This window comes from Gordionus sp. m RMFG-2023, chromosome 1 (assembly GCF_954871325.1).
Source record: "Gordionus sp. m RMFG-2023 chromosome 1, tfGorSpeb1-WG-v2, whole genome shotgun sequence".
Classification (NCBI taxonomy): domain Eukaryota; kingdom Metazoa; phylum Nematomorpha; class Gordioida; order Chordodea; family Parachordodidae; genus Gordionus; species Gordionus sp. m RMFG-2023.
Window position 1 is genome coordinate 29031645 of NC_088775.1, and position 23085 is coordinate 29054729.

Consider the following 23085-nt stretch of genomic DNA (forward strand, 5'->3'; position numbering starts at 1 on the left):
TTTCTTCGTATAAAATTTTTTTTTTTTTAAAAAATTGTAATATTATGTAAAATTTTATCAAAAATCCTCTTTGAACATTTCTCAAATAAAATCTTCTTTATTTTATTTTGAAAAGCATTTCAACTCTGTAAAAAAACAATAAATAATCATATTAAAACCAAAAAAATAAACTGATCTTTGATTTCACCCCCTAGAGAGAAACATCTATTTCTATCACTATAGAAGGTTTCAAAATCATAGTAATTCTTATTTAAACACATTATGTCCTTTATCCTTGGGAAAAGGCTGGTCATGTCCTGACTTGTTTTATTTCTAAACATAAATCTGTTTAGCTGTCTACGTAGCTTAATCTAAAAATATTAGATTTAGAACTAAAAACATAGAATAGACTAAACAAAAATAAGTTACAAAAATAAGACAAACCAGGACACAACTACTATGTTTTTGAGAAAAAAGGCCATTATGAATTTTGAAAAAGACATTAGGCCTCAAATTCTGCAAATTATCAAATTCCTTGCAAATTATATATGAAACTTTTTAGTCGATTAATAAATACCCCCCCCCCCCCCCCCCCCCGTTACTCTCCCGCTATCCCGCTAATTTAGCTCGTTCCGAAAAGGCATAAATATCAAATGGAGAAACTTCTCAAACTTTTTTCGGAGACTGATAATCATTCCGAGCTAAGAAATTACCTGAACAACATAAAACTTCCATGTATCCCTTACACTGGTACTAACATATATATACTTTGTTTACAATTTATAATTTTTTAAAGATAATATGTTCTTCGATAAAACAAAATAAATCTTTTTAAAATGTGTTTTTTTGAAAAGAATATTTATAAAAGAATTGTGAATGAAAAATTTTTTCGAGGTCCGAATCCCCCTCGTCCCCAAATTAAGATTTTTAAATCATTGTCCAATCCTGCTAATACAAATTTCGTTGGATTAGGTCATTTCTAGGCTCTCTACCTTCAAACTGTATATTATTATCAATATAAGAAAGTACACATTTTTATGTGTTAGAATTAGTGTCATAAAGTAAGGTCAAAAGTAACGACGCTACCTTTTTTGAAGAAAAGGAACGTCATTTGATACCTTCTTCTACAGATAACGAGTAACGGTAGCATTTCTTTTTTTTTGAGTAACGGCAACGCAAAACATTACTCGTTACTCCAAATCTTTCTTAAAAAATATGGGAAAAACATTTATTGCATTATAAAATTACTTTTATTTATTTTTTAAATTTTATAAATAATTTAAGCCTAGTTTTTAATTCACATCAACCACCAAATTCCTTAATTTAAACTTTCGTTGTTAAATTTTCAGTCAAGATTGTTAATCCAATTAATATTGAATCAATCAATTACATGTAAATTTATATTCTTATTAATATTATAATTTACTTTATAAAGATTTTTATGTCAATTGCATATTTTCTTCAGGTGAAGATGAGTAAAGCCTGCCTTGGCTCCAACATTTTTTACACTGATAAAGAAAACTATTAGTACAAAGTTTACACCTTATAAGTGTAAATTGTGTACCAACTCAAATATTTTAACCTCAATTGTGGAATAAACACGGGCATCCTAAACTGTGCAGCCATTTTTAAGAAAAAAATTGGATATCTGATTAAATAGTTATAACAAGATGGAAATATAATCTTATTATGGAGAATAGCTACAAATTTGGGGAAACTCGTGATAAATTCATATTTATATATTTATATGAATTTTTAGGTTATGGAACCTGTTCACGGCTCTTTCGATTTTAGAGAGAGAAAAGGAAATACATTTGGGAAATCTCACTCTCACCCTCACTATAACTATTATAATATTTAAAAAATGTCATTTTTTAAGCAATTTATTAATGAAATTCTGCATGACAAAGATAAAAGGTATACAGTTGAAGTATTGTTCACAATTTATTTTTTTGATAATATTTTATTTCAATTGAATATATATTATCAGCGAATTCACCCGCTATTTAAAACAGATTGGACTTGGTAAAACTAGATTTCAGCTAATGTAGGAAACTTGAACTTATTTCCTCTTTGAGAAAAGATCTTGACAAAGAAAAGGCAAACTTCATTTCTTTAAAAAACATCACACGTACAGATTATTTTCTAATAAAGATCTTAAAAATTGAATGAGTATCTAATGAAAATTCTTTTGACGACGAACTAAGCTTTTTTTAAAATAAAGATTATTCTTATATTTTTAGTAAATTCCCCCAATTAAAATTTTTATTTATCCAATATAATACAACCCTCCCATCTTCTGCACCAGCTGAACGTGTGCTCTATGCTTAGCACTAGGCATTCTTGTTTATCTGATCTAAATTTTAAAAATCAATTGTTTAATTATAAAAAATTATTACAAAAATATCTTATCTTATAATATATTATTTTATTTATAAATATATTATATGTATAAGGGGAAATTTTTTTTTGTATATTAATTTTTTTAATAAAGAGTAACCCGTTATTTTTTTGGAATAGCCAGTAACGCACATTACTTTTTTCACAAGGTAAAGAGTAGACATAACTAGTAACGCGTTTATTTTTTGAAGTACGCACTAGTTAGAATCACTTAAAGGGTAGGTATAATAAATGTGACCATCCCATCATTTGATATTTTTGTTGTACAATTTTATGCTTATCAATCCAAAAGGCCTTTACCTGACCGACCTGGTGTACATAAATCACGTGAAAGAGGTGAACACGAGATCCCCAGCTAATAAGACGCGATCTTCGCGACCTCACGACAATTGGCTCTCTCTCACCTGTTCCAAAACTAGCCAATCACAGATTGACCGCATTTTGCGCATACTCTCCGAGTACCAGAGATCGAATTACGGTAAGAAAAAAAATCCATATAGAGAATTTTATGATATGATAAATATTTATTCATTATAATACTTTGATTTATTTAATATTTATGATGTATTTATTATATGGTATAAAGTAAAACTATTCAAAAATATATTAGTTTTATTATCATGGTTCAAAAATCATATGAGGCATCATACACATAAAAAGTACTATAAATCAAAATGAACGCCATTAGCGTTCGAGAAATCAAAATTGTCACTTACTTATAAGGTCTTTAATACTAATGACTACGATCTTAACTCTTTTAGGAACCTTCTTTTGAAAAATTTCCACAAATGCTTTAACCGTATAAAATTGCATTTATTTTAGGTCTTGTTTGACTATGCCTTTTTTAACAATAAAAGTCTTTGCACTTTCTTTTGGGTTTAAATCGGTGCTGATGTAAGTAATCTTAGTAAAGGAGACCGTTTGTCTAATAGAAAATATTGGTCAATTCTAATGTAAGACATGGCATAGTGCATTTAGCTGAATAAATAATTCCTTCAATAAAAACATGTTGCCCAGACCTTTTCACGTCGTAAATCACATATTATTTCTGGGGGATTTGGGCGCCCTTTTAAAACATTCAGACTCTATCCGGAAGTGCTACCAAATTATTTATAAACGAATAATCACGCTCAAATCTGCTTTCATCATTGAAATTTATCTTTATAAGGCCTTTTCTTTGCCTTAAAAATGACTGATTTCAATGAATATTTTTTAAAGATATAAATGCACCTTATAAAATGTTAAACCTAGTGTTGTTAAACGGCTCGATTTGAGCCGATTTTTAAAAATGGCTAACTCAATATTTCAGCCAGAAAAATATTGGCGCCTCGAGATTTCGCTAATAGATGTTCAAACACATTTGTGCTATCTATAATCAAAATCTCCAGGCTTGGTAAAATTTTTTTGTTAATATATTAAATTAGCCTTTTTTAAAATCAGCTCAAATCGGGTCGTTTAACATAGCCAATAAACCAATGAAACGATTTTTTTCTATTATAAGTACTAATAGAATTATTCTTTTTTATCAAGAAATTTCACTAAGTAATAAATACCATGATGCATGAAAGTTTAGTTTTCTTTGGTGGAATTTTTTAAACACATCAAATCTCGTTTTGTTTTAACACTTTTTCTACCTCTTTTCCGCTGGACGAATAATTTCAAAACAAATCAACATTTCAGAAATTTTTCAACAGAGCATGTTTATAAAATTTGAGTATACTTTTTATATTCAAATAAGTTAACCGCGCATTACTTAAAATGTAACTTGAAAAAGTATTTCTAAATACAAAACAATAGGAGAATATAAAAATCAAACCTATTAATCTGAAAAATTTATCAATTCAAAGGGTAATGGCGATCAATTTGATTCACAAATGCTGAGTGGCTTTTCGAGTTGATATGTATTTTATTTATTAAAATTTACATATCTTTAATAATTATTGATATATTGATTTTACCCTTTAAATATATATAAGGCATATAAGTTTCTAAAGGATTAATAGATAAAGACAATATGAAATGTTATGTTGAAATTTAATATTAATGGGAGATAAAAATTTATGGCGATCTAATTTGATATAAGGTAGTATATAGGTTATGATTTTATGGGACAAAAATTTATAAAAGTTACAGTTAAAATGCAAAATATCATAAAGGAGACAGTTCATTTGCGGCTTTTAAACCTTATAAAATTCATTTGAGGTTTGAAAGTTCTCCAAAATTTTTTAACAAAATAAGTAAAACACCTATTAGTTGTTTATATATGTTTTAAAATTACAAAAATAAGAGTTAAAATTTGTATAAATCAAATTTTTTTTTTTAGATTTAGAAAATTATGAAGGAATTTGGTTAATTCTATTACTGTTAATAATAATAAAGGTTATATTTTTGTCTTAAAAATGATTTTTATAAAAAATCCCAATTTTTTGTTGCTTTAAAATTCAAAACTTTACAAAAAAATTGCCTATTTCTCCAGGCCATTTTTTATAGAAAAATAACATGCCCTCACCAGTTTTAGAACTACAGTATTATGCAACATCGTAATAAATAAAATTAAGAGATAAGAAGAGTGTTTTTTTATGTGAATAATTTATTATATCCCCCCTGTTTTACCGATAAATCATAGCTCCTTTCATTTCTTTCACATTAGATTTCTTGTATGCTCCGGCCTCGTTTATTTTGGATTATCTTTTGGCTCTTTCCGAAAAAGGCGTCTCCCGATCATCCCTCAAATTTTTGGAGTCGACCTATTATGCCCGCAGCTTGAACCTTGAACCACCGGCCTTGCCCCCACGTGCTGCGCCGCCCATTTGCGCTCCCTTTTTCGCTTTTGGTAGTCGTCTCTACGATTACAACGCGGATGATAGCTTAGAGGCCGCTGATAACTTGAACTCGAATATCCTGGGATGCGATGCGAAGGAGAAAATCGTCAATGTAAAATCGATCGTTACTAGGGCAGAAAACGGTGACCTATTAGCTGATAAGGATCCAACCCTTAGCAGTAAAATAAAACGCAACGATAACGACCTTGAAGCAGAACGGGCCCTCGACTACGATAAAAATAACGAATCACCTAAAACCGATCAACTTGCTAATCCCAAACATCCCGAAATCACTGAAAATGGTAAACCTTTTAAACCTACCAATGCAAATGGAAAACAGTCGATAGCAAACGGCGATGAAAATGGAAGGCGTCAAGCTGTGGCTAAAAATAAGGAAAGGCGTTTTACATTGGAGTACCCTTGTGGCGCTCTTTTTGGTCAAAGCAATGACGTTATCGAGGACGTCATAGTTAAGGCCGGTTTGAGATCTCTGCCCAGAGGCAATGGCATGTCTGGTAGCAAGTAACGGGATATTATTTTTATTTTTGTCATAAATAAAAATTTAAGAGCGCTATATAATTTAGTTTTACCATATTTTAAGTTAATAAATTGAAAATGTTTGTTAATTTAAAAATTATTTTATTCCCTATTTATCGGAGACCTGGAGAAGGTACTGTTTATACGACCCATCCTTGTTTTAAACAATTTTTTATTTTTGATCATTTTTATGGTCTCGTTCATAATTTTTTAAAATTTGGTTATTTGTATAATTTTGGCTCTTATTTTGTAAATTTTTTCAAATGGGATTATATGATTTTCCAACTGATCAATTTTAATATGATTTAAATCAGGGATTCGAAACCGAACCCAGAGAACACCCGGGTTTTTGGGGAAAAATATGAACACGAAACGAACCTGAACCCCGTTTATAAAATTTTCAAAACCCTGAACCGAACCCGTGAATTTTATTTAAACCCGGGTTCAACCGGGTTAAGTCTATTGTTTAAAATCATATAAGATATTTATATAATTGTAAATACAAATATTAATAATTTAATTGAGATTTTATAATATTTTCAAATTTCCAATTAAGCAAAATGTTAATAAATTTTAAACAACTTAATTCATTTACGCCATTTTTAAATTTTTTTAAATTTATTCCTAAAGATTCCTATTGGAGTGTTAATAAATTTTAAACAATTAAATTCATTTACGCCATTTATTTTTAATTTTAACTTATTCTCAAAGATTATTAATTAGAGGAAAATGAAAATGAACAAGTCAAAGTAAAAATTATTATATTGGATATTGTTAATTTAAAGAAATACGTTTAAATAAAAATTTTTAAATCTATAAATGACTATGCTTTGTATTTTTTAACTATATTTTGCCTAGTAATTAAATAAAAAATTTATTTTTTATACCAAATTTATGTCTAGTTTTTTAATTATGATTTAAATATATAATTTTTTTTTATCAATTTAAAAATTTTTAAACCCGAACTGAACCCGGAACCAAGCCCGGGTACAAAAATATTTCTCTGAACCGAACCCGAACCGAACCCACCTATTTTTTTAACCTTAAACTGAACCCGTGCCGGGTTCGCATCTCTGGTTTAAATTAATTTTATAGAAATCTACCCGGATCAATTTTTTGGAAAAAATACATCTTCATTCTAGGCTTTATTTCGGGGCCTGCAGATCTCTGCTATTTATCAATCCTTTTATAATAGAAATATGATTTTTTTTTAAAGAGTGCCCCTCTTGCTTACCACTACGTCCCCGGAGTCGAATGGTGGCCCCTACGGGTTCAATATTTCCGCCCCATCCGGCAATCATGGACCCCTGGGGCACTCAACACTTCGCCATCGGGCCTCTTTCTCCGAAGATCGTGCCAAACCCCTGCCCTATCTCGAAAGGGCCCGTCTTCGTATTCATTCGCGCCTTACCCATCTGATCCACACCCTAACTCGTTCTCCACCCTCCCCGTCGCCCTGTGATTATTTGGATTTTGGTAACCGTGGAGAGGCTATTAGACCCGTTTGCATTTCGGCTATCGAGGAGGGTGACAGAAGGCTTAACGAAAAACATCGCACTAATAACGGTTTTTTGCCCCACAACAAAAACGAAAGCCTAAATAAGTATCTTTTCTGCGAAAATGACGTCTCCCAAAACGTAAACTTGATTCCTCGTAAACCCTACCCCCTCAGCTTAGAGCAACGTGATATTATCGATAATGAACGTACAAATGACATCTCACCGGAACAATACGAATCCTCCTTTGTTACTCGTTTTTTTTCTCCCCTCACGCGTATCGTATCACCAGCCGTCTGCTCATCACGGTACCGCGTCGCGAGCAAGGCGTTTCGGGGAGGTAGCGGCAGGAAAACGCTTTCGCGAGCGGCACTTCTAACTATGGGTGGAATTTGTAATGACGGGCAACTTGTGGAATATGCCGGTTTCATAATTTAACAAGCTATCATCTTCATTAGTTATGATCAGGGTTGCCATGTCTCCCCTCATCAGTGGGAGTCTCCCACAATTTTTTAGTTTACCCACATACATCTCACTCCCACAAAACTCCCACAATTAGAAATCTCCCACAATTTTTTAATTTCTCCCACAATTTTTTTTTTAGCATTTTAATGTTTTTAAATATTTAACGACTCCAAAATAAGTGCTAACTTTACTTATGGTAGGACAAAAATGAGCAAGGCTATCACAAATGTGTTAGGACCTGAATCCAAGAGGTCAATTCTAGACGATTTGAAAGAAGGACATCCATGTGTTATTTTAACAGATGCATCAAATAAGGGAAATATTAAAACATTTCCCGATCCTTCGCTATTTCAACAAGAATAAGGGCATTTCTATAAAACTATTGAAATTTTTTTCATCCGATAGTGAAAAATCCAACGATATAGCTAACCACATTATGGTAAATATAGCTGATTCAGGGTTATCAATGAGTTGCATGTCAGCTTTCTGCGCTGATAATGCCTCTGTTAATTTTGGCAAAAATCAAAGTGTATTTACCGAATTGAGGCAGCACAATAATGAATTAATACCAATTGGCTGTATATGCCATATACTGCATAATTCTTGCAAGAAGGCAATGAATGTACTATCTGTAGATGTCGAAGTAATTGTGATGAAATGTTTTAACGAATTTAGTTCATCAACTAAAAGAGTCACTGAATTAAAAGAATTGGTGGAGTGGTCTGATTTGGAATGGTGAGAGTTGTTGCGATATGTACCTATCAGGTGGTTATCATTAATACCTGCCATCGAGAGGATTTTAAAATTTTACGAACCCTTAAAGAAATACTTCTTAAATAAAGATTTTAAAAGCTGTCCTAGAAAAATTTTTTCGAGGATGAAATGTCAGAAGCATATTTGGGATTAGTTTCACATGTAGGAAATCTACTTCATGTAGTTAATATTCAGTTGCAATCAGAAGATTCTTTATTGATAAAGATTCACAAAATCATGCTACAGCTCTGTTCATTTAAAAATAGATAATAAATTTTATGGCGCTATTGCTAAAAATATCATATTAAAATGTTCAAATATTACTATAATTAACGTATTTTTAAATGAAGCAAATATTTTTATTAAGACAATTTTAGAATATTTACAATCAAGATTTGATTTTAATAACTCTATTTACAAGTGTATAAATATTATGACCTTGGAACAGAAACCATCAATGGTTTTTGTAATTTAATAAATATATTAAAATTACCGATAGACATTGAAGCCTTGTTTGAAGAGATTGTAATTTTTTCCATTTTTTATGATTCGCCAGAATACTTAAAGTTAGATGGTCTAAAAGCAGAGGAGAAATGGGTGGAATTTTTTCGTAATAACGATAAATCCCCATGCTTGGAAAAAATTTGCGAGTATGTTTTCTCCTTACCTCATTCTAATGCCTCATCGGAGCGCATTTTTAGCCTGATGAGGACTGCCTGGAGAAAGGAGAGAAATCGAATAGCTTTAACAACATTAGAGGCCGAGTTAATGGTTAAACAAAATTATAAAATGTCATGCCAGGAATTTTATAAATATCTTAATAACGACGGTAAACGTTTAGTTCCATTATTTAAATCTCAAATAAAATATAATTAACTATAAATATTTGACTTTCTATATTTTATAAAATCTTATTTATACATTTGCATAAAATCAAATTTTATTTTTTACATTGTAAAATTAATATTTTGAATATTTTGGCAAATCATAAAAATAAAGAAGCATTACAATCTCCTCAAACATGACATCATATTAAATCTTATTAATAATTATCCGATAATAGTAATAATATTCTTACTTTGGTATTTCTGCAGCATAATTTAGTGAACCTTTATTAAATTATATTCTTCTGATTGCAACTGCATATTAACAGCATATAGTAGATTTCCTAGATGTAAAATTCCTAAATATACTTCTGCCATTTATTTTTGAAAATTTTTTTCAAAATATTAGGACTGCTTTTATAATCTATTTATTTTTTAAAGGTTTGTAAAATTTTAAAATTCTACGATGGCGCGTATTAGAAGGAACCTGCCAACCAACATTATGCTGACTCAATTCTGTAAATACACTCTGGATTTTGCCAAATTCACTGAGGAATTATCAGATCAGAAAGCTGCCATGCAATTCATTGGCAATGCCAAATCTGCCATATTTACCATTATATATGGTTAGCTATGTCTTTGGATATTTCATATCATGAGAAATTTTTTAAAATAGTTTTATTGAAATGACATTAATTTTGTTGAAATAGGGGAGGATCAAGGGAAATGTTTTGATATCTCCTTATTAGATGCATCTGTTAGAATTGCATATGTTTGCACATCTTTCAAATCGTCAAGAATTGACCTTCTGGATTTATATCCTAAAACATTGATGATAGCCTTGCTCATTTGTGTTCTACAAAGTATACTTTTCATTTATATTAGTCGTTAAATATTATGGGGAAAGATTCTACCAACATTGTGATGTTAAGTAGCTCTCTGAATGTTGTACTGCATGATAGGTATTTACCATTTCCGCAACTGTAGTTGCATCTGTATTATTTCTTATTTTTGAAGAATATTTTTGTTTTGCAATAGATGTTGATAGACTGCCCTGTACTGATTTATGCTTTGAAGATTTTTGATGCCTCAAAATATCATATTCCCTTCCCCCATTGGATTAACGAAATACTGTAGAACAACTTTCCCGCACTGATTATAATTATTTTTTACATTGTAAATTTAAAATTGTTTGTTTTTTTATAAAATTTTATCTTGTTTACATTCTTTTGTATTTAAAAAAGATCGTTGGTTATTATTTTTAAACAAAATTAATTTATTATTTTTAAACAAAATTAATTTATTATTTTTAACAAAATTAATTTATTATTTTTAAACAAAATTAATATATTATAATAAATCAATATGTTATTTTAATAATAAAGATAGTATTTAAGAAATTTTGTGTCGTACTATAATTACCTATTTTGAAAAATAGTTGCGTATTTTATTTTGGAAAATTGTTACCTATTTTATTTTGAAAAAGAGTTGGATATTTTATTTTGATCAAATTTTTTTTTTTTAGCAATTTTCATATTTCTCCCACAATTTATATATTACTCCCACAAAATACCGAATTTCTCCCACAATTTGAAAATTTTGACCTGGCAACCCTGGTTATGATCAGAATGTTTTTTTCAATTTATTCTTCTCCTTTATGATATTAAAACCAATTTTGCAGAGTTTAAATGAATGTTTCAGTCCTTATTAATATCTCACTATTCGCAAGAGTGGCTTATTAACCCAATATAACCGCCATGCAGAATAGAGTGAGAGCCACAGCCATTTTTATTATAGATTTCGGCAAATATTAACTCATTGGTGTTGTGTTTCGGTGGGGTCAGGCAAGTTCTGGTAAGTAGGCGAGTTAGATCAAATTATTTTTTTGCCGAAATGAGTTCCCCCCCCTCCCTCTTCCACCCCTCCTCCCCCATTACATGGACTTGAGGCCATTCATATAATGATTATACTGCTCTCGGGGGATCATCTTATCAAATATCCAAATAGCGAAACAAAAATTTGATTTGAAAAATAAATTCACAGACCGGCAACCCCGAAACCTGGACAACACATTTTTACGGTATTTACATAAATATTTATCGTTAACGAAATAAAATTTGGCCCTGCCTAATTATTCATTCATATGTTACTTTAAGGTAATGGTTGATAAAAATCAAGGAAAAGAGAAATGAATGAAGTTTTAACACTCATTAATGCAATCATTTTTATTCTTTTTTTTCAATGGGGAAAATTGCTAAGTATGAGGTTGGGGCCTGAGCCCCGCTAATTAATTTTTTTTAAGTTGAGTCCAGTTCGAAATTTTTATTAATTTTAAGGCCCGACCCGGTCCTGTTTATTTTAGGCAAATTTTTGATTAAGTACACATATTTATAAAGTTAAAATAAAATTTAAAAAAATCACTTAATTGTTTTGTTCTAATCTCTTCCAATTATTTTTAATGAAAGACGCGAAGAATAATTTTTTAAGCCCAATGCTTATTTTTAGGGCTGAGCCGATCGACTTATAGGGCTCTGACTGTGGCGGACATTTTTAAAATTGTCATGAACACCTGGGAGGAAATGTTAGAAGATACATGATAACGTTTCAAAAATTTCTTCTTTTTACCTAAAAATTATATCTACAACTCTAGGAACCTTTTATGTAATAAAATAATATAAACTCTAAAAGTTTAAAGATAATTTATAAAAAATATTACCCCACCCCATTTCTTTTTAGAACCATTATTCTCGACCGCCTCCGTCACGAGGAGCCGCCCTTCCCTTAGTCCGGTTAGGATAATCAATTACACCTCATTTGACAAAAAGACGTGCATCCCATCAAACGGCAACTGTCTTCCGGATCACCAGTTCGATACTACCAACCACGAAAATAACATGCTTGAAGAAGGGGAGGAAAGAGCCGTTCTGTATTTCATGGAAGGGGATCTTCCCCCCTACAAACTTGACTGCCTTAACTCCAAGTGCAATCTGTACGTTCCGGAAGAAGGTACTCCACCTACTAACCTCGGTTTTAGCGAACGAGGCCCCCGCCGCTCTCTATATTCGCCTACGTTCCTAGTCCAGGGCGATTGGGACCTTAAGATTTTGGATTACCTCAATGAAAAGGTAATTGAATTATTTATATTGGATATAATTTCCCTTTTAAAGGAGTAGTAGGGTTATAACCTCATTCGTATACAAATTTTCCATGTTGAATTCTCGTTAGTAGATGCTTAAATTTTTTTATAATCCAAATATCTCATCTTAAAAAGTTTCATTAAAATTAATCTCAACATTGTAACTCTGATTGTGAAATAACATTTTAATGTAAACCAAATTATTTTTCATATAAAATAAATGCCAAAAAACTAGATTTTCATACGATTATCTTTGAAATGAACCAAACTTGGCATTATAGTTATCTATGTTGTATTTTTTGATAAACTCAAAATTTTAGAGTGCTAGCTAGCTCAACAAAATTCAAAGATATACGCCTTCAAAGTCAAAAATTACGCAATGCGTGATTTCATTATAGCTTGTTTTTTTTTAAAAAAATACTTAAAATAGAGTTACAAATTATGTATCATTTTATAGCCCTTATTAAAATTTACATTGGAAAATGTTGAAAAAAATTGTAAATTTTTTTTTATTTCTGGTACAAAATTAAAATTGTTGAGAAGGGATTTTTTTGGGTGTTGATATTCTCTAAAAATGTTTATTACCTTTATATTAAACAGACTATTTAATAAAAAATCTTGATAGCCATTTTTGTTTTTTAAATTTTTATTATTTTTATAAGAAAAGATAATATAAGATGGCGCTATATTTAAAAATTATTATAATATAATATATTTAATAAAAATATGTATTGTATTGGTATTAAAATTTAAAAAATCGATTGAGTATAAACAATAAGATGTCGGGCTATATGTAAGCTAACAGCCCATACTGATATGATTATTAGGACGCTATATTTTAAAATTTTATATACAAACTATTATAAAAAAATACCTCTTGTTTTAATCTTATTCCATTTGCGGCAATTAATATTTTCCGGAGGCGATAATTTGTAAGTACGTCCTGTCACTGTTATGGGATCTACTATCTTTATTTGGTGTCACCTATGGGGTAGAAGAAGGATGTGGAGGTCCATTCCCATTAATAAGTCCAGTTCTGGATACATTTTAACACCAGTTAATTTATATCAGTTTTCTAAACAAAATATGCCATCAGTAAATTTTACATATATAAGCAACGAATAATACAATTTAGTAGAGGTTTAACTTCAAGAAAGATTCAATTTAGCTCGCCCCATTCCAGGAGTTCGGGAAATACATGCTGTTAAGTAAATTTAAATCAAAAATATAATCATATATAGAGGACTTTAAAATTAACAATATCTTAAATGCCGATAATTTGCCTTTTGTCGATATCAAAGGATTCGTAACATATGTTTATGACGATTTTTGGTGGTTATCCACATTACTTAAAAAGAATGAAATTACCGATGAGATATATATTTCCTTTTTGCATTTGCATGGACCATCACCATCCTTCTTTTACCCACAATTAAGGGAAAGATACGATTGTCCATTAACCAAATAATAACAATAGTAGATCCCATAACAGTGTCAGGACGTACTTACAAATTATCGCCTCAGGAAAGTCTATTAATTGGCCAAAAATGGAGTAAGATTAAAACAAGAAGCACATTTTTTAATAGTTTGTAAATAAAATTTTAAAATATGTTTATTTTAAAATATAGCGTTCTAATAATCATATCAGTATGAGCTGCTTTACATATACCCCGACATCATATTGTATATACTCAATTGATTTTTTACAATGCATATTTTTATTAAATATATTATATTATAATAATTTTTAAATATAACGCCAGCTATATTATCTTTTTTATATAGAAATAAACATTTTTAGAGAATATTAACACTTCAAAAAAATTCCTTCTTAACAATGTTAATTTTTTTTTGATATTTTCCATTGTAGAATTTGGCTATAGAATGGTATATAATTTGTAACTCTATCTTAAGTATTTTTTAAAAAAACAAGATTTAATGAAATCACGCATTGCGCGATTCTTAATTTTGAAGGCGTATATCTTGAGATCTGGTTGAGTTAGCACTCTAAAATTTTGAGTTTACTAAAATATACAACATAGAAAATTAATTTACTAAAATATATAACATAGAAAATTAACATGTCAAGTTTCATTAATGTTTGAGATGGTCGGCCGAATCTTTGGTCGATTTGTCATGAAATTACCCAAATACTATATTTATACCGGCTTAAATTTATCGATTAACTAGTAAAGCTTACTTAATATTTAAACTTCGAAATTCCTCCATTTACACAATCACTACATCAATAATATTTATCAATCGCTACTGGGGAGGGTTGAGCATTGCATCGCGGCAAAATGGAACGCCTCCATTGTATTAAACCTATTTTTTAATTATTTTTTTGCGATAATTTTAAAAAATAATATAAGAATCGGTATTTGACTCAATTATTCCTGGTCATATTCCTAATACACAGTATGTCATATAAATTATACCTTGACATCTAAACCTTTCTTCTATACTTTTTTATAAAATGCCAATACTAAAATCAATTCTAGAAATATATAATGACACGAATAATAATTATATTATTTCAAAATATGGAACCTAGTGAGATTCGAATCTCAATTTTAAATCCCTAACTGAGAGCGATTTTAGAATTGATGATTTCGAAGGAAATGTATTCCAGAATATGTGGAGTGCTTGCCATGACAATTTTAGCCATCAAATTTTGTGTTATTCTAATTTATAATAGATATTGATTTCCAAAGTTCAAGACAAATTTACCTGGAGATTCAGACAAAAAATAACGGCGCGGGGTTTAGGTTCGTTTTATGAAAATAAATGATATAGGTTCCGTTTGAAACCTATAAAAGCCAGATTTCAACCCCCTTTCACATAAGATCTTAATAAAATTATGTCAGAACAGAAGAGCACATTTTTACTAATTTTATTACAATAATCCCATAAAAACAACTAACAATTATGATATTAGTCAGATACTTGCATGGTCTAAATTTTTGGCCCAGTCCCGGATTTAAAAATATTTTCGAAGAGAGGGGCAAGTAAATTAATATTAAATTCTCTATTTTATGATTTTTGAACTGATTGATTGATATAAATATAATTTATTTTTTAAAATTCGACTTATATTAATGATAATACACCCTAAAAAATATATAATTAACAATCCTTTTTATCAAATTATTAAGGAGAAAGAATAAATATTATAGATAGCATTTTTCTCTACACTAGTTTTGGGGTAGCAACAACATAATAACAATATCAAAAAATGGGCTTGGCCGGATATATTTTAATGTTGAGCCATTATGATATAAACAGGTTCAAACTGCAGAGGTGGTGTTATTTCACCTCCAGAAAGAGGTGCTTTTCGTTATTTGTTTCAGAGTCTTCAGATTGCAAGTAAACAGGGAAAAGATTAATGTTTAAAATTGTTGATATGACCTGATAGTTTTTTGAGATCCAGTTAGATGTGAAGTTATATCTTTTATTAATTTAGCTAGAGACTTCAGAATCTTTGGTTTGGCTATTTGCACCATAGAGCCTTTAGGATATTTGGAGATAATGAGAGATTTGTATGATTTTAGGGAATTGATCATGTCGTTATGAGGGGTAGGACAGGGTTATAAATAAATTGAATATGTTAGAAGATAATTAGTATCACGGTGAATGGAAAATGGGGCATTTAAAAGATAGAAGGATATTTTTCAGATTTGGTACATGAGAGGCCTTCGATGCTATGAGAAGCAGGTTTGGTGATTACTATTATTTTAAATATGCTGAACAGCGTTTCAGACAGGTTTAATAATTAGTTTCAGGCTTAATTGGAAGATGAGATCTTAAAAAGTTGAGGGGGTAGTGGAAGTTAAATGATTGGAGGTGTTTAGTGGGAGAAAATGATGCGATATGAAAAATAATTCAACAGGAAAAAAAGTAACCTAAGTTTTGGGAATAAGTTTAAAAGTTATTATGTTTTTTAGAATAAAATAAAAAAATATATTATATATAAACTGTTAATTAAGTATTGTATAATATTTATCTGTTTAAATTAGGGATGTACCGATATTTTTTATGTGATCGGATTTGGCCGATTATTTCTCTTTTTTAAATATCGACAGCCGTTTTTATCAAATTTTTTGATCAGATAAATTGACATTTTGATTTAAGAATTTTATAGCATCGATATAATATTTAAAAAAAATACATTTATTAAGTTAAAAATATTCTTATATGATTGAAGTGATAACTTATAAAAACGAACTAAATAATTAAAAAATAATAGAATACATAATTTATTTTTATAAGGATGTTCGGAATACTACTTCCTACACGATAGAAAGACTTTTGAGTTTGCTATATAAATAAATGTTTGAATGGATATTACTGAATAAATGAGCCTAAAATAATAGGCTAATTAAAATTGGATTTAAAGTATAATGACTTATGTTATGGTTATCATACATAGATGGTTGCATACTATAAAAAAAGTAGATTGGGAAATTAAAATATATTGGTATAACGAACAAAATCAGATTAGTGATATCGGATCGGTATTGATTGGTATCAATATACATAGGACTTGTCCAGGATTTTGCTAAGGAGGGGGCGCTATTAGGTTGATTTCTCTTCCCTTAAATTTACTGTAGGTTTTTAGGGTCATCTATTTTAGGCTTTTGGCTATGATCTTTATAAAAATGCATTTTTAGGGTTTAACTTTTTTTATAAAAATGCTTTAAATTTTTTTTTTGAATTAGTGTTATTTTAAAATTTTTTTAGCTTTTACTAATTTTCTTTCAAACTTGTTAGTTATATATGATATAAATTTTTGGGAAGAGAGGTGGGTATATGAGGAGGGGGGGGGATTTTTTAAAAGCCTAAAATTATATTTACTATTTACGATAACAGGTAAATTTCCAAGGAGGGAAATTTTCTCTTATCTCTCCTGGCTATGCCTATGTCAATATAATATAGGATCGGCCTCCAAAATGGTAAACGGTACACCTTTAGCCAAAATCATTATGAATTGTGAAAGTAAGGATGGGGGAAATTTTTTTTAAAAAAGGAGTATAAAATTAAAAATAAACAAAATAAAAAGAAAGTTATTTGATTATTATTAAAAACAGTTGTTAATAATGCTGAAAGACTTTTAGTTTGCTTCATGAATGTTGATGATATAAGAATTAAGTGGGTGAGGAATGTAAATTTTTTTTGAATTAAAATTGAGCGAATATAAATATTTGTAGAATCTTTTGGAAGATAAAAAAAATGCACAAATGGTGCAATATGATGTTAAAATGAGGAGTGTATAGAGAATATATAAGAATCGAAAATGAAGAAAATTATGAATAAAACTATATAATATAAATGAAATTGTTGGAGTATGTATGTGGTGTTGGTTAATATATAAAAAAAGGGTTCGTTTATTGCATAATGAATATTGATAAGGATATAATGGTTGGAAAGTAACTGAGTATAAAATAAGACTGTTCTGAACCTTAATTAAACCTACAAAACTGTTTAATTGTAGAAGTTAAATCTTAGCTAGGCCCCGAATTAAATTTATAGGTTAAGTAGTTTTGGGCTAGAGTTTTCCTTTAAAACTGTGTCCTAAATATAAAAAATATGAATAAATAAATTTATAATTTTGAAAAAAATAAAATAACAAGCTAATTTTAATGTAAAAATAAAATAGTGCTGTAAATAATTTTTAACTTGAAAAGTTTTTAACAAGATTGTTAATTAATTAATTAATTTTTGAAATGATTTAGAACACCATTTTATTTTTACATAGCTTATGTTATTTTTTTTGTCAAAATTATTTATTTATATATATTTTTTTATATTTAGGACACAGCCTTATCAAAAAAACAAATACTTTTAAATTTTAACATCACCTAATGGATATTTTTTATTGCAGTTTAAAATGGTAAATTAACTTCTGGGATATATAATTTGGGAAATAGATATACTTTAGGTGAATGCTAAATAATAGAGCTATATAATATTAGATAATTAATTTAGATCTTATAGCAGAAAATTATTAATGAGATAATAAAACATACTTTCACAAAAGGATGGTTAACCAAAAATGAGGCCGAAATTAGTTAATATATATTCCATCTTTATTAATAAAATATAAACATTCATTTCTTTGTGGCATGCTATAATCATCTTTTTTTGCAAGGTTATTTGCAAAAATTTGGAAATTTCAATTTTTAATAATATAATAAAAATAAAAAACACATAAACAACTTAAAACATGGCAAATGTAAAAATTTAAAAAAAACATAAGAAGATGGTTAAAAAAAGCAAATGAGGCCTTCATTGAGATACTAGTACTTAAATGGTGGCCTCGGAACACGACAATTTCAGTTGATTATAACATTTTAAAAGAGGATCCATGATTACCCTTAATTTGAGAATTTTTTTAACCTAAAATTTTAGAAAAATGATAGCTTTAAGGACCACCCATTGGTGAAAATAATTATTAAGATAACTTGAAAATCTCAAGGGTCGTAATATTAAACGAGGTAAAATAAATTTTAAAAATGACAAACGGAACACTACCAATGAATTTATAGGGTTATCACCCAGACATTCTTTTAAACCGTTTTTCCCCCGGTGATCCAATATCGAAACAGCTTCATTTTTTGGACCTAAAAACATTTTCTATTTAATATTTTCTAATTTTTATTGCCCTTATTGACTGATCCTTTTTACATATATTAGCCAGAGGTCTGCTAAGCCCGGTCCTGTGGGAATTTAGTTACTACCCGGCTCGGCCCAGTTTCAATTTTTTTCATTAAGGTTGCCTTGCCCTGTTTTTAATTATTTTTTTAAATACATGGTCTAAACTAAAATTTATGTTGAACACCAAAATAAACAACTATTTTAAATCATTGAGAGTTGGTTGAATTAAAAACACTATACTTTTTGGATGATCACGGATATGATATATCAGAATTCATCAAATATATATACCAAAAATTTTTTTTGCCTGGCCCGACCCAAAAAAATTCTTTCAGACGTTACCCAGGCCAGGCATTGCTAATATTTTATATTAGCGATATTATTTATTTTTTATAAAAATTCTCAGGTCCATTTGTTTTAAAAGAGGCTCAGGTAAATATTTTAACTATATAATTTACTAAAATATTTACTAGGGATGTAACTATATTATTTATCGGATCGGGCCGATATTTCATCCTTTTTAAAATATCGGTTATTGGCCAATATTATAAAAATTTCTGATCCGATCCTATGAGATTGCGTCTTCATTTGTAAAAAATTTATTTTAAATTTCAATAACTTCTTATGTAAATAGATTAATTTTATTATATAAATAAGTGATTTATTATTAAAAATATTTATAGACTTTTAGATTCATGAATATAAACTATAACTGATCATTATAATATATTTAAATGATTTTTGTTATAGTATAGTTAAATTATAGATTATACTAATAAGTATATTAGATGAATAAATGTACGTATACATTAAAAATTAAAACGATTAGTCTGTTTACAGAATACAAAATCAGATATGATACCGGAATTTAGGCCGATATCAATTTAATATCAGATAGGATTGGCTTCCAAAAAGTGATATCGGTACAACCCTAATATTTACAAATTTAATTTTATAAAATACTTTTTAGACCTATTATAGCAGTTTTTATTTTCATATTCTTATCTTATATTAAATAACTAATTTTATTTTTTACGTTTCTATATTGTAACATTGGGAACTCAAACCTTATTTACTATTTTTAAAAGTTGAAACCACGTAAATTATTAAAGCTATATGATAATATATGTGTGGCTCATTTATTTAGCCACTTCAATATTAAAGGATCGTGATAATATTCAAAAATAAAGATTATCAAACAACATCAATTTACTTTGAGCCATCTGGTGTTAGAAATCATAGTGTAGGTGAAGGCTTTGTAATAGATAATATTGGTGCTAGATAATTAAAATCTCGGGCAACCATTAAGCATGAATCACATAAAGAAATAAATTTATATTTAAATAGATGATATCATTTAAAACAAAAAAAATTAAACGATTACATATAAACTGTAATCGTGATTTAATTCCACAATATTCCCAATTCTCTTTTTTTCGGGATCATACAAATCTATCTTATCCTGTGAGATATTTTGAATTTTATTTTAATATAAACTTTGAATTGTTTTATTTCTTGAAATACGGAAAGAACACTTCACAGAAGGGATGTGAACCCATACTATTAACTCTAACTCTGGTATTTTGGCTGAACTTAACGCAATCTTTTTAAAAGTGGAGGATTCCAGGTGTCAAAAAAATTTTTCTTATATATTAAAAAAAAATTATAATTTAATTTTTTATCTAGGAACCATTTTTTTTCTCCTCCCATTTTTCAAAATTTTCTGGATACTTCCATATAGGTGTTATCTTGTTTTAATTTATATTAATTTTAGAAAGTGAAATATTGTGAATGTTGTATTGTAGGTATTAATACCTTATTGTTATGATTTAGACTTTGCGATTAAATATAACATTAAAAATATAAATTATTTTAAAATTTTTTTACTTGTAAATTATGTATTTGTATATTTATATGGAGTATAGAAGAAAAATTGCGTTATTTTGAGTCAATATTTCTTTATTTTCCAAACCCGGACTCTCAACCCAAACCCTTTTTTAAAAAATTTATTCCTGAATTCAGACCCGGCTTTTTTTATCAAAGGGTTCTCATGAATGCTTCAGGGGAAGGGATGTAGCTAAAATTTTCAAATTCATTTCAGAGAATAAGATATAATGGAATTCATTGTAGTATTGTATCTTAAAACCAAATCGATGTGCATTATGTACAATAATACACGAAAGGCTTGCAAAAAATGTTGTGTTAATCTAATCTAAGTAAAACTTGTTTTTAATAGAGATTTGACGTTGATAGTTAAAATTATGTAATTTACATTTTAGGCATATATTATTTTAATATTAATTGGAATTTATTTTAAATATAAAAATTTTTTTAAACCTTTTCTAACATGCTTATCTCCAGGTGCTACAATAAATGAACAATTTTCTAGGGAACTATATAAAAAGAAGGACTTTTCTTATTTACAACAATTGATAAAAATCATTAAAAAAATATTAGTTGGGCTTTTTAAGTGGTTGGACTCGTAATAATCTATAAAATATTCCAAGTAAAAAATGTCTTCATTTTAATGCCTTATCAAAATATATTAAGAATATGTTCTCTTTTCCATTAAAAAGGATCTGGTAACCTTACCAGTAAATGAATATCGTACAAGGCGAATTAACCTTTTGAAATAGAATCCAGCAAACTAATGGCGCACCACATCCCACACTTCAATTTTCCCTTAGTCATAATTTTGACAAATAAATATATCTAAAATAGAATTAAACCAATATTAATTTAAAGGAATAAGAATTGAAAGTATGCATTATATCTAAAGTTGAAACAATCATAAACATGAGGTAAAACAAATTTTACAAGTCTAATAAATATCCCAAAACAATGACAAATAGAACAATGCCAAAAACTGTGTAACCTCCCAAAACAATCAATTCAAATCTATTAAACTGATAGATAGCACATAGAGGTCTGCATTGGGCGGTGTTTCGGCCCGCCCTGGGCGGGTGGATGTGCGGGTAAAAAATTTTTCGAGAATGGGCAGGCGGGCGGGTTAAAAAAATTTTGAAACTATAGGCGGGTGGGTGGGCGGGTTAAGATTTAAACAATGTGCGGGAGGGTTAAGGAAATTTAAAATTTTTGCTCAAAAACAAACTAAAAAAAATCATAATTAATTAAATGATCAATAATATTTCTTTTTTTATAGTACCAATGGAGATTTTTAAGTGAAGAACACTTTACTAGTTTTCTACTTCTTTATCTAATTGTTCCCATCATATATAATGTCTCGTAATGGATTTCATTGATGTAATACCCGGATGTCCCATATGCAATATATGTAAAACTCTTTTTTGAAGTGAGTACGGAATGATTAATTTGCCATTCCAAAATAAATACCGTCATCATTTTCTATTTCTTCTTGTTCTAAAAGCTAATTTCGGTGCTTGATTTTGTATATTTGTACCATTTATTAATCTTTTTGTTGGCTTTCGTTCCCTCGTTGGATATCTTGAATTCCTTCTTGACTTGGTTCGATTGTTTCTATTGTTTTATCATCTCCTAGCTTTATATTGTCATTTGTTTATATTGATTCGGTTTCAACTGGTTCTTCCATTGTTCATAGTTGGTCGGCATGTTTTCCTACCATTTTTTCTTTTTCTTCTTCCTTTTTTCAGGGTTGTGATGGCGGATTCCCCTGGTATACGGCAACACTTGGTATATTGATCAAATAAATTGTCCATAATTTAAATTGATTATTTTTTTATTAATTTTTTTCCCTAAATTATAAACTTTTTGTAGAAATGTAATGCTGAAATATTTATATTAAATGCTTAAAAAATTAAAAGAATGAACATAATTAAATTTTATAAACGGGCTTGGGTTAAAATTTTATAAATAATGGGCAGGCTTGTAAAAAATTTTACACTAATGGGCGGGCAGGTTGGCGGGTAAGGAATTTTAGACAAATGGTCGGGTCGGGCGGGTATATATTTTTTGAAAACTATGGGCGGGCTGGGCGAGCGGGTTAAATTTTTTTAAAACACTGGGTGGGCGGGCTTTTG

General features: G+C 29.0%; 1 protein-coding gene across 5 annotated transcripts in view; it reads left to right on the forward strand.

The window, feature by feature from the left end:
• Positions 1-23085, forward strand: part of LOC135931679 (uncharacterized) — a 77637-nt gene that overhangs the window by 48552 nt on the left and 6000 nt on the right. For all 5 annotated transcript variants that reach the window (XM_065468943.1, XM_065468945.1, XM_065468942.1 and 2 more), the window contains exons 6-10: positions 606-729; positions 2672-2857; positions 5030-5723; positions 6955-7658; positions 12013-12401. In XM_065468943.1, coding sequence (XP_065325015.1) covers positions 606-729; positions 2672-2857; positions 5030-5723; positions 6955-7658; positions 12013-12401 — 2097 coding nt within the window. The remainder of the gene's footprint in view (positions 1-605; positions 730-2671; positions 2858-5029; positions 5724-6954; positions 7659-12012; positions 12402-23085) is intronic.